This window comes from Pygoscelis adeliae, unplaced genomic scaffold (genome assembly GCF_000699105.1).
Source record: "Pygoscelis adeliae isolate BGI_AS28 unplaced genomic scaffold, ASM69910v1 Scaffold103, whole genome shotgun sequence".
Lineage (NCBI taxonomy): Eukaryota > Metazoa > Chordata > Aves > Sphenisciformes > Spheniscidae > Pygoscelis > Pygoscelis adeliae.
In genome coordinates this window covers 5,173,806-5,187,337 of record NW_008824723.1, presented here as the reverse complement: position 1 = coordinate 5,187,337, position 13,532 = coordinate 5,173,806, and the positions used below count along the sequence as shown (strand labels likewise).

Sequence of the window (13,532 nt, the reverse complement as noted above, 5' to 3'; positions counted from 1 at the left end):
GCAGGCTGTCCCCCTGCAGCCCATGGAGGTTAACGGTGGAGCAGATATCCACCTGCAGCCCATGGAGGACCCCACACTGGAGCAGGTGGATGCACCCAAAGGAGGCTGTGACCCCGTGGGAAGCCCACGCTGGAGCAGGCTCCTGGCAGGACCTGTGGACCCATGGAGCGAGAGGAGCCCACGCTGGAGCAGGTTTGTTGGCAGGACTTGTGACCCCGTGGAAGGGACCCACACTGGAGCAGTTCGTGAAGACCTGCAGCCCGTGGGAAGGACCCACATCGGAGAAGTTCATGGAGGACTGTCTCTCATATGGGAGGGACGGCATGCTGGAGCAGGCGAAGAGTGTGAGGAGTCCTCCCCCTGAGGAGGAAGGATTCCCCGTCCCCCCTGCACCGCCTGGGGGGAGGAGTTATAGAAAATCGGGAGTGAAGTTGAGCCCGGGAAGAAGGAAGGGGTGGGGGGAAGGTGTTTTAAGATTTGGTTTTACTTCTCATTACCCTACTCTGACTTTTGATTGGCAATAAATTAAATTAATTTCCCCAAGTCGAGTCTGCTTTTTGCCCGTGACAGTAATTGGTGAGTGATCTCTCCCTGTCCTTATCTCAACCCACGAGCCTTTCGTTATATTGTCTCTCCACTGTCCAGCTGAGGAGGGGAGTGACAGAGCGGCTTGGTGGGCACCTGCCATCCAGCCAAGGTCAACCCACTACCGTCCCTAAACAGCAGCAGGACAGACAGGACACAGTTTGTGTGGTAGCCCTTGGGCCTGTCCAGCCAGGTGTGGGTGTGAGAAACATGCTCTGCACCATAGCTGGGGAGCTCAACTGGAGCCTCTGGCAGAAAACACCTGGAGAGACACAAGGTTGACCTCTAGGGTTCTGGAGCTGGGGGCATCAAGGGTCCGAGGTGCTTGTGCTGCAATAGATGGTCATAGGAAGGGTCCCCTCTACACCTTATGCAACCGGCGCTACGTGGAGTAAGTGGGTAGAATTGATCGTGCAACAGACTCAGATGGGGAACCCCCACTGCCATGAATCCTGGAAGAGATCACAGTTTGGCCAGGAGGCAGAGATTTTGGAGCATCACCTGAGGAAGTGGCTCAGGCCCAAGAGTATAATAAATTAGCAGAAAGTGAAAGGCAATATGCTCTGTTTACCAGTGGATCCCGTTGTGTTGTGTGAAACCATCTGATGTGGAAACCTGCTGTGTGGAGTGCAAGTCATGGACCAAATGAATTGATTGGATTTCTATGGACATTTGGGGGATGTCCCACAGACTAAGGGAATGAGGTCTGTGTGTATGTCAAAGGACGAGGAGGGGGGGCATGACTGATGGGGATGTATTGGAGAGTGTAGGACCTGAGTATGGTGCAAACGGTATGGAACGAGGGGTGGATATGGTGGATATGGGTCTGGCTGGAATGGAGTTAACTTTCTTCATAGCTGTCCGTATGGTGCCATGTTTTCTGGCTAAAACAGCGTTGATAACACACCAGTGTGTTGGCTATTGCCAAACAGCGCTTGCACAGCATCAAGGCTTGCTTTTTTTCCCACTCTGCCCCTGCAGCAAGTAGGCTGGGGGTGGTCAAGAGACTGGGAGGGGGCACAGCCAGGACAGTTGACCCAAATTGGCCAAAGGGATATTCCATGCCATAAAACACCCACCTCAGCAAGAAAACGTGGGGCAGAGGAAGAAGAATGGTGGGGCTTTTGTCTGCCAAGGTGGCCATTGCTGGGAGACTGGCTGGCCATGGGTCTGCTGGTGGGGGGTGGTGAGTGATTGCCTTTGCATTGCTTGCGGGTTTTTGGGGTTGGGTTGTTTGGTTTAGCCTTTTTTTGCTTTCCTTCACTTATTAAACCATCCTTATCTGGATCGACAAACATTCTCACTTTTGTTCTTCCTACTCTCTCCCCCATCCCACTGTGGGGGGAGTGAGGGAGCGGCTGTGTGGGTGTTTGGCTGCTGTCCAAGGTCAACCCATTCGCTTTGGTTAGTCCCTGCGAGGCTGCCTCCCACTTGAAGAGTCTTTATAGGGAGACTGTGCAGTGGGATATTTTAGAGTGTTTATTTGCTATGGGATTTTTTATTCCTCCTTTGATTTTTCCCTGTTCCCATTTTCTGGATGGTGATAGCAAGCAGGAGAGACTGAAGGAGGAAGGAGGCTTGAAGAAAAATGGAACAAACTAAAAAAAATAAAAAGGGGAAAACAAAGCTTTTTTTCTCTCTTTAGTAAAAAAGCTGCCATTGCATTCATTTGAAATCTCCAGCCCTTACTACCCTGAGTGTAGTTTTGATGCAGGCTTTTGTTTAGCGGGTTTGTTACAGGATGGTCAGGGTTGTTGCGTTGGCAATGAGACCTCTCCAAGTGGCAAAGAACGTGCAACATCAGGATGCTGTTAGAAAAGTGAAGGTGCTTCTGTCCAAGGAGAGAGAGATGGGGGAAAGATAAAAGAGGTAGTAAGGATGGGGCAGGTTACATATGGGTGGTTGAGTCATGCTCTGTTGACTGCTGGAGGCTGGCAGGGTTATGCTGTGGTATGAGAAGGGCTTAGAGCAGTGTGTGCCACCTTGTGCATCACCTCACTGCTGAGGCTGTCAGGAGGGGGAGGCAGAGCTGACGGCAGACTGCAGAGGTGCAGCAAGCCCCAGGTGTTCAGTAATATGTGCTAAAAGCTCATCTGCACACCCACAAAGGAGCACAGAGACAACAGCAGGAGAGGGAGCCCAAACAATACCCTGCCTGGGCAGCTCCCAGGCCCATCCCAGGAGCCATCAGCCCATCAAAGGCCCATTTCCTCAAGCCCAGAGGGGCACAATGGCAGGTGGGAACCCAAATTAAGGACTCAGAGGAAGGGACACCCCCAACACAGGGTGCTATGTGTGACTTCTGCCACACTGCCTTCAGAACAGCAGAAGTCCGCTTCTGGTCCAGCAGTACGGAGCAACATTTCATTGCACTATTATCAGAACAGTTAGGAAATCAAGGAGCTCCAGCCAGTGTCCCCATTTCTTTGCTGCCATTTCAGGTATACCCACCCCTGCCCTGCTGTACCCCTGAGGGCACCCACAGCCCTTACTGGCCCTGACCTTCCTATCCTGGTGCCGCCCCCACCCTGCCCATGGCCCAGGACCCCATTTCACCTACTATGTTCCACCATAAAGCCAGTGAGGAGCAACTTTGGCCAAGACCTTTTTTTATTCTTTTAGCACAAAAATGTCTCCAGTATTTAGTCTCGTCTCCTAGGAAAACAGGGCTTACATGGCTGCATTCATGTCTGCCTTCCCTTTTCCCTTTCTCCGCTTACTTCCAAAACTTCTGCCTTACTTTAAGCTTGACAGAGAGACAGAGGTCTCATCACATTATCCCAACCTGTTTTGTTAAAATGCTCAACCGGGCAGGGAAAAGCGACTGCGTTGACCTCTCCATGATAGAAAGGCTCACTGCTTACTCTCCTTCAGACACCAGCACATCACAAGGCAGAGAGATGCAGGAAAGGAGATTTCATTACTTCTGCTCCTCACAAAATTTGGTGTTTAATCTTGTCATGAAGCATGTTTTTAGCATTGTGAACATTATACAGACCATAAATTGGAAACCAAACTGGATAGGAGATTTTATCTTGCCAGTCAGTGACTCACAAAGACTTGGAGGGGGAAGAGAGGATTTCATAATCAGCTGAGCATGAGCTCATGGTGTGCTGTTGATGCTGAAAAGACTAATGCAGTCTTTGCAAAGCACATGCACATGGAAATACTGAGTAGGAGTAGAGAGGTGACATTATCTCTGCACTTGGCACGGGTATGTTGTTATTAAAATAACTTACTGTTCAGAAAAGCCATCCAAAAACTGGAAGAGTTCAGGAAAGATCTGGGAGAATGATCAAACACCTGGGAAAAAAAGATATTATGGTGAGAGACCCAGACATCGGTTTGTTTATTTTGCCATTTATTTTTTCTTGTGGGCGATTGGATTAGTCCATAAAAGAACTGCTTTAAATGTCAGATATTGCAATCATGAGGTGACAGTCAACAGAATAAAACTTCATCTTAGTTTTTACCCTTTTTATAGCAGGAAGACATATTTAAAGTGACTGCTGGTGCTTGTATTTAATGGTGCCTGCACGGTCTCAGCCTAGCAAACATGCAGCAGCACCTCTGCCCCACTCTGTCCATCTGTGTAGGTGGCTTGGTCACAGCCTGGCTCTGCTCTGTCATCATCTGTCCTTTTCCTCCCACTTCCTTTCTCCATTTTGACACCCTGTCTGGCATCAGTTACTATGTCCTCCTCTTCAGTTTCTCTGCCCTTCTTTTTCTTTCATCCCAGAAACTCCCTCCCCTCCAGAAATTCCTCCTGTAAATTGTGAAGATTTACACTATCTCACCAAACACTTCTCTTTTCCTTTTAAAGCCCTAAATTTTCCAGATGCTGGGAAAAATCCTGAGGTGGCTGAGTGAGCATGTGGCCTTCTGTGGGAAAAGAAAGTAGCTAACAGTCATTGCCGTGGACACCAAACAAAATAGTAACCCTCCCCATGGGTTTGAGACACCAACCCCAGTCTTTCCCAGTTTTGAAAGACACTGAAGCTGGACGTTTTTTACTCAATTGCTCTCTGGTTCTTTGCAGAATGCCTTTAACTCAATAACTCCAGTTTCTCCCGGAGAGATGGCTGTTTGCTGACAGGTATTGCAACCACAGCACTGTATTTCACTGCATGCTGGAGAGGTGACATGAAGTTATAAACCAGAAGTAAGGTTCCCTACTCGCAATATTGTAAGGGTTATGGTTAAGATGAGGATGCTAAGGAATGAGACCTGCTAAGGCCAGGTGGGTAACGAAATCTGCATTTATACAGGTAGTTCCAACGTTAGTAAGAGAGTCCCAAGAAGAGAAGTGCTTCCATTAGAATCTGCAACTCCCCCACCTTGCATCCAAAAATACTGCTCCTTTAAAAACTATTTTATCAGCAGTGAGAATGAAAAAAAAAAGCGTCACATCTGCCAGCAGGCAATATCAATCACTTTGTAAAACTAATGTGATATTTTCCTGTCTCCTTTGTGGTCCTGTGAAAACTGGAGTGTCCTCAGGGGCTGAAGGGTGGTTGTCGATTAAGAGATCAGCACTGAGTGTCCAACCCTGCCTGTAAAATGCTTGCAAAGCATTTGTTTATGGGAGGAGTCACTTGTTGATACTTGGCCACGGGGGTCTGTGCTGGCATTGCATGGACAGGTTCCTGGAAGACTGTCACCATTCTGGTCTCTGTCCTCAATTGACTTGAAGGCCACAGTCAAATCCTTGATCTTTATGCAATGCTGGATAGTATCCAAGCTATAAAACCACTCTGCCTCTAGCGTATCGTGATCCTCCACTGGATACCAAGGCTGCCTGTGCCTTTTCCTCTCCCTAGCAGTTGAATTAGTCCAGGACATCAGTTTGAATTCAGCTGGAAAGGTGACAAGTAAGTATGGCACAGGCATAGCTGGAACAATTGCACACAGTTCCAGAAAGGCCTGCGTACTCTCAGTACAAGCTTCACAAATTTAAACTTTGCTTAAATACTGGCATACAGGCAGAAAGGGACTCAGTCACTGTCAGGCTACAGTGGTTATTTACATGCAAATAGAGAGACAACTGATAAGGGTGCTGTGTAAAACAGCATGGAAGACAGGCATTTTTAAAGAACGTTATTAGAGTATCACTGTCAATTGTTATTTGTCTTCATTTATGCATCGATCAGTATGATTTATTATAGAAATGACCATGACATCAGTATCATCAGTATTTTGCCAGTACCATTGTCTCAGGAACCAGCAGTAACAACACCTTCTCAACTATAGATTTTCAGTATATATAAAGCATACTATGATCCTTTAGAGTTATATGTTGGCCAAAAGCCTTGACTGCACATCAGTACAAGACCCTCCACCATTGGTCCATGCAGATCACATCAGGACTGTCACAGAAACCATCCAGTGTCTCAAGTACACTGATCAGCAGTACATCACCGCCTCCAGAGGAACATTAATTTTCATTTTGGGACTCTCATCAAGGAAACTCCCAATCAAAGATTCAGATTTTATGTGTCTAGTTAGAGCACCTAGGTGGTACCCTAAAGCTGCGTGTACCTAGGTGGCCTGTTCAGCTTTCAGCCACCAAGGTGCTGCTATGCAGGTGGTCTGTCCAGCATTAACTGCGGTGACATGGAAGACAAGGAATGTGGGCAATCGAGTCTTCACCATGTCTTATGGATTCTTCCTAGGTTGGCCACATTATGCTGCATTTGGACATGCCCTTTGATACCCTTTAGAACTGAGAGTGATCAATCTCCCCATACCGTCCTACCTGGTTTAGTCCCTGTCCTTTTCCTCTCAGTCTGAGTGTCCTAAGACGCTGCGTGTATATTTGTGCTGGAAGCTTGATGACCTGCTAGCCTAGGCACCATGAACACATGCCGTTCATGCAGCGCTTCCCCTGCCACCTCAAGCCCCGTTCCCACTCATCCTCCATTCAGACCAGCGATCGGTGCATTAATGTTTCTGTTCTCTGCAAATAAGATGCTGCTAGAGCACAACTGGCCAACAGCTGGCTCTGTCCTGGCTGCTTCTAGTCACTGCAGACACTGCAGAGTGCTAATTCACAAACTTTTGTAATCCTTAATAAAATTAAGGCAGCCAGCTTTTAACATAGATGTGTTTGTTGCTTTTCTTAGTGTTCCTACCTTCTTGTTCAGTAACAGTCAGATCTTCTTGTGAGGAAGTTTACAAAGAACTCTAATGAGGACCCACCATTTCTATTAGGGACCTTGACTAAATTCTGCCTTGACTGATGGATTTGAGTATTAGTCTCTTCCTTTTGTTTTCTTTTTCTGATAAAATAGTTTTTAAAGGAGCAGTATTTTTGGATGCAAGGTGGGGGAGTTGCAGATTCTAATGGAAGCACTTCTCTTCTTTTCCCCATGTATGATTTTCCACTGCTGTTATATATGAATGTAACATTGTACAAAATTCTTCTCAGGCATATTCCCATGTCTACATCAAGTTGTATACCATCCAAATTTCCTTCTGACACCATATAATCAGAGAGCAAGGAGGTGCAACACAGACTGGTCATGGCTTTGCATAGAGAAGTATCATCGTGCGTCACGGTTTGCTTGATTTAGCTCCTTTCTAAACACTTCTTGTCTGTCTGGACTGTGTGTGTAGTATAATACAGGGGTAGCTGACATAGCATTACTGCAGGTAAACTCTTGTTGAGATCCAAGCAGCGTGGATGTATCAGCAAGCTCAGAGCTAATTCTAAGTTTTACAGGTCTGTGCATTGTACTCCACCATGCAAAACAGAAATGCCCTTTGTTGCCCGTATTGCAGGAGCAATTAAGCTAAAATAATGAATTTGGGAAAAAAAAAATCAAGCCTGAAACTAAGAAAGTCTCTGATAGGGTGGAGTGGGATTTCCATTTGATAGCATTAAAAATGAATTTGTTCCTCTTTTAAAGCAAATTAATCTTTGTTCATACAGCTGACCCAATAAGGTTATTAAAATCGTGTATGATGTGTCAGTTCTGTAAACTGCAATGAAATGCCAACTTTATGCAGGATCAGCCTTCTCTTAAGATTGAAATAAAATGACTGCATTTGTGAGATTTTTTTTTTAATTACCAGGGTACCTCAAACATTGCTAAGTGGTTCTGCTGCATAAAGGAATGCACTTAGCTTAAAATGTTATCATTCACAAAGGTGAATTAAAATGAGTCTTAGTTTTCCCCGCAGCAAGACTGCAGGACGGGAGAGTTTCATAGACCTTCAGTTTGACCTAATGTGGCTGGGTGGCTGCTCTGAGGTTCTCATGACCAGCCTTTCCCCTGCTAGTTTTTTGAATGTTTCAATTAATTTTCAGATATCTCAGAATATTTTTTACTTGTTGAGTACTATATAAACAGCATTAGCAATGAGCTGTGATATGGGACAAATGGCCTGATTTGATGGTCACTGAAGCTGGTGGAAAAGCTAAAGGCTGTGAGCTTTCCAGGAGGTTCAAAGAGAGTTACGGAAGTGTCAAATTACTCTCAATTGCATTCAATCAATAAGCACTCTACTCCCTCCACCACGGCCACTCAATTCACACTACCAGGCAAAATACACTTTCTGAAAATTGTGTTTAGCATAATAGTGCACTGCATTGAGTTGCAGTGGGTTGCTGAGATGGCAGAGTTATCATCTAATAGGTGCTAAAAGCTCATCTGCACACCCACAAAGGAGCACAGAGAGACAACAGCAGGAGGGGGGAGCCCAAATAATACCCTGCCCCAGCTGCTCCCAGGCCCATCCCAGGAGCCATCAGCACATCAAAGGCCCTTCTGCACCAGCCCAGAGGAGCACAGGGGCACAAAGGCAGGTGGGAACCCAAATTAAGGACTCAGAGGAAGGGACACCCTGACTGGGTCCTTCCCAGGGCTGTCCCAGAGGAGCCTCAGCCCCAGTGTCCAGACATGAAACCCACCCAGAAGAGTCAATACCAGTGCACCTTGGGGACTGAGGGGGGTTGCTGCCTGGGGGCATGAGACACATTATGGCCAGGGGTGTCTCTAAGGGTGATGCTATAGGGAGTGGGCTGCTGAGGACCAGGGGAGTCCCAGCCAGCTGTATGTGTGTGTGTGATGGTCTGTACCAGCAACTGGAGTAGAGCTGTGGCTTTGCGGGCTCATATGTCCAGGTGCCAGCAACTGGGGAGACTGGGATCTAGGGGCAGCTACTGGGCAGGCTGAGTGTCTGAGCCCAGCTGCTGGAGGGATCCAGCTTGTACAGATGTGTATATATCTATATATTCTCACTAGTGGACCTCCATCCTGTTCAGCCAGAGAGATGAGAAGGATGAGGCCATTGGTGCTGTCTGTGTGAGTGCTCTGTATGTCTGTCTTTGTTATCTGTGCTGCCAGCTGTGTATGTATGTATATATATGGTGTACACATGTGCTCTGTGTGCGTGTGCCTACCAGGTACACACGCTCAGACTTGATGCTGGTGGGACCTGGGACACGGAGCTGCCCCAGCCTTACATCTCTTGGACTGCCAGACCCAGCACAATATGTTTTCCACTGGCAAGATGCTTTCTCCTTTATTTGTAGTGTTGTCGAAAGTAGAGTAAGCCTGCGAGAAGAGTAGAAAGATATGTGGTATTTAGTATTGTAATTTCTCATTTCCTTCCTTTTGTGGGTTGAACTTGTAATGTATGCAACAGGCATAAACCTACTGCAGAGCAAGCTTGTTGGTGTATTCATTTCCTAGAATTTGAAATCCGACGGTTGAGATGGGGCTTGGGGTGGGGTGGGCAGTTTGAGGAGCAACAGGTAACACAAAAAGTTGTATATAAACCTTTATGTGTATATATAAACTACAGGCTAGCACCTACCTATAAAATGTTCACTAATGCACAAAGTTTATGCATCAAAAGCTTGTGGAACAGTGAGTTTCAGATATGAATGGTAGCGATTAAAAAACACCTTTAAGTCTAAATATGACATAGACACAATGTATTTTAACTATATAGACAAACATGAAAGGTCGATGTCCTTCAAAAAAGCAGCCCAAGCTCAGAATTACCTGCTTCCTGTTGAGAAGAATATGAAAAGAAACCAAAAATACTCCCAATAACTGTGCTGTAAATCAATGTATGTACAGAAATTCTTCAGTAGGTGACCTAGTTTTGAAGACCATTGGGAATTTATGTCCATTGGCTGTAGAGAGACAGGGTGGCCTGGGAAATCCTACTGTGATGAAGCCCGTGCATCCATGGAAATAGCGTTGGACTAAATTTCCTCATTGGCATAATTCCACTAAATTAAAAGAAGTGACGTGAAGAATGAACATGGCCCTGTGTTTTCACGTTTGAGCAAAAGGACGTTAAAATGTTCTTTTTAGTTTAGCTCCCAAACAGAAGCTCTTTTGCAAGATCCTAATTGCTTAATTCCTGTTTTTGTTTCCTTTTCTGTGAGGTGAGACTTTTACATTCCTTTGTTATCAGTGTAAGTATTTTTCCTTCTCCAGGGAAAAAAAAAAGCTATCATTAAATCAAATCAATCATATTTTACTAGATTTATGCTTTCTTTTTGTCAGTGATACATAGATACATCAGGGGAGATACCTACTAGTATATTTTATCTATTTGTCTGGAGATGAAGTTTTGCTCCCTAAGGTTGTATAATTCTTCAGTGTCAAGCAGCTGATTTATATTACTTTTGTGTGTAATAGTTCTACAGCCAAATCATTTTGATTGCCAGGACATCTTATTCAGGCTCCATTTCTCTTACGTGGATTTGACTTTATTTTTGTATACTTTAAGGTATGATGGATTGATACCTTACACAGTATGAAACATCTAGAGTGGAACAATGAATATGTTTACAAATGGCTTTATTCCTTTCTCCTTTCAAAGGAATTTATCTTAACATTGCATGATATATATTTGCAATAATGTTTTTGACTGTGAAACTTAAAACAACTCTGAACTCTCACCAAATGCATCTCCTGTATAATAGTGCTTTTGCAAAATGTTGTTACTATACACGGGTTTTTTGGCAGCTGGATTGTTTTCCTACATCAAAGCCTGTCAGGCCCAACAAATGGAGTGATTTGGATACACCACTTTGAAGTTTTCTGAGTGAGGTAGAAAAGTAGAGCTGAAACAAAAATCTGTGTCACTTTTCTTTACGAGAAAAGGTCCTGTCTTTGTCCTCCGTATCATAATTGGAGCGAAATGTTATTTATTGTGTATCTTCTCTTTTGCAACAGCCTGCAAGAGCGTTCATTGGGCTAATCTTAATCTTCGGTTTGCTCTTCAAAATGAATGCTTCTGATGTGAGGCTACTGTACAGGAAGCATGACCTCATTCTGCCGCTGTGCCGCTGATTGCACGGGCTGCTCTCAAAAGGAAGCAGGGGACTTCATAGACCTGCCTTTCCCAAGACCCAGGGCTAATCTCTTCCAGGAAGCTGCGGAAGGAGCACCCTCCAACCTAACGTCTCAGAGGCTCTCGCGTTGATGAGGAGAAACTTTTTTGCATACACGTGTTAACAGTGAAATGGATTTTCCAGGTTTGGAAGATTTTACACATATTTATCTCTTAATATATTTGTCAGCTGAGGAATAACTGAGCTTTGGATTCATTTCTGTACTGCTCTTCAGGAAGTTTTGTATTTTTGTGAATGTTGTTATCATTACCTGCAGGGAGAAAAGACTAGACTGCTCTTCAAAAATAACTGAAATGTGTGAACAAATAAAACTATCTTTGTAGACACTTGTGTTTGGTAGGTACAATAGAATAAAACGTTTCCTGGGCTTCAGCTATTTTAATAGCTAGCACTATATTTTGGTACATACTAATGTAAATATTTAGAATGTAAACATGGACAGGGGATTGCTGGCTACCAATTGAGGGCATCATTGGCTTAAGGATTAATTTGATTTTTGGAGGGAAAGGTAATTAAAACTGACTGTTTTGGACAGTGATTTTTTCGACATGGGCTTTTGAGTGTTTTGAAATCCAACGGGGATTGTTGCCTTAAACTTTTATTTGAATTCTTGACATAAAATATTGCCGCCTTCACCTCAGATTCACTTTTAGTGAGATTTCTTAAAGCTGCTGGCCTTTTCTCATGTTATAGTTTAAAGGTTCTGTATTGATGCTCATTTTGTGGATCACACATACAATACTACTGCTTCATTGTACAGTGGTAGTTGAGATGCTTTGTTTTGGCTTGCTTATATTGTTACTATAGCTTCTCATGCTATTACTAGCCCAGAAACGGAACTGAATATTAAATGAAAGCAGAACACTGTGCAGCATTGTCTACAACATGATGTTTCCATGCCTTCTCCAGCATTGACTGAATTATGATTTTCAGGAACCCTCTTCATTAACGCATGAGACAGAAAATTTCATGATCAAGGGTAGCAAAAAAATCCATTGGACTGCCTGTTCTATGACTGTTTACAGAAGCTTGATATTATCATTACTTAAAATAGTTTGTCAGCAAATTACAACTGCTTATTAACTGTTCTTCAAAAGAGAGAAAGTCATCGCCTCCCCAGCAATATATTTGCATATGTATATTTCTCACTTTCTGTTATAAGTATGTGTATATACTATATTTCACCTTAAATTTTACATCTGCGGAGGGTGGCAGATAAACAGGAGTCCTGCAGAGACATACCTTGCAAATTTATGAGACAATTCAAATCAGTAATGGAAGGACTGTGGTTTGTTCTGCCACTTTGATCAGTATGTGTCAACGCTTTCTAATGAAAACACTACCCGTATGTAAACTACTATTCTTAAAAGTTATTCTTTTTTAGTGGTTGCTACTTTATATTATCCTAACTGAGAAAATCACTTGCAATACAACTCTGTTATGGGTTTCAGTTGCTAGAAAGTTTCACTCTCAGACTATTAAAGAGTTGTAGTAAGTATAATTGATGCTGAGGTATACTTCTGCATCCCTTTTCAAACAAATTTGCTTTAGAATCAATAACTTTTGTCTAAGCGAGACTGTATTATAACTAATAATATGATATATATTTATGATACTATCTTATCCTAATTTTCAAACAAGACAAAATAAAACATATTTCTGTTTCTTTTTAAACTCTTTTACAGATAATCTGTATTACCTCTTATCCCAGGGTGTATGAAACAGTCCTTTTCAAGATGTATGGAATATCACATGTTGCATCGACACCAGGAGCAAGTAAATTTGTGCACGTTCATCAGAGTTTTTGATAAAAAAACCTCTGTGGTGGAGGGGATTTTGTTTGACTGATGAGATTCGGGGTTTTGCAGGTTTTAGTTGATATCCATATCTACGAACCACCTGTCGAGTTCTTCTTGTATTTTCTTTTAGACTTTGGATGAATTTCTTATATAATATTTTTGCACAATGAAAAATCATGATTTTGCCTAAAATAAGATAAATTATTTCAGAAGCTAATTGTACAGGAAAAAAACAGGTCTACAACATGTCAGTCTATGAAAGACACCACTACTCTCACTTTTTGTACAACTTGCCATGTAGCAATCTGACTTGATCTCTGTACTTCCACCAAGTTTCTTCCACTTGTCTCCTCAAGTTGTTTTTGCCAGGATTAGAGGATAATTTTCTCATGGTAAAGTGAAATGTTGGTTTTTTTGTTTTTCAAAGTGTAGGAGAAACAGTATGTATGGGAGTAGGGTAATAGGACTGATTCATAAAAAATACCCTGGAAGGTTTTAATTCCATTCTTCGTTGACCCTGCCTGGTCCCAAGACTCAGTCAGCCTTCACATCCCGGCTGTGACTGACAACTGAGCTCCAAATGAGGATAAACAAGATTACCAAAGTGGAAACACTGACCTTCATGTCTTTTCTTTGCCTCAGCTCATAATTGAACATTAAAAAAAAATTCTCTTAGACCTGTCTCCTCTCATATGTGAATGACGGGCATTTACTAACAGTTATAAGCATGATGCTCTAAAGATACAGGAGAAGTAAGGTTATATAGGGAA

At 43.5% G+C, this 13,532-nt stretch overlaps 1 protein-coding gene across 1 annotated transcript in view; it reads left to right on the top strand.

Moving 5' to 3' along the window:
* Positions 1–1,324: 1,324 nt before the first annotated feature.
* Positions 1,325–13,532, top strand: part of TMEM71 (transmembrane protein 71) — a 17,575-nt gene continuing 5,367 nt past the window's right edge. Inside the window, exons 1-3 of the mRNA XM_009323382.1 lie at positions 1,325–1,453; positions 6,606–6,630; positions 12,647–12,739. Coding sequence (XP_009321657.1) covers positions 1,325–1,453; positions 6,606–6,630; positions 12,647–12,739 — 247 coding nt within the window. The remainder of the gene's footprint in view (positions 1,454–6,605; positions 6,631–12,646; positions 12,740–13,532) is intronic.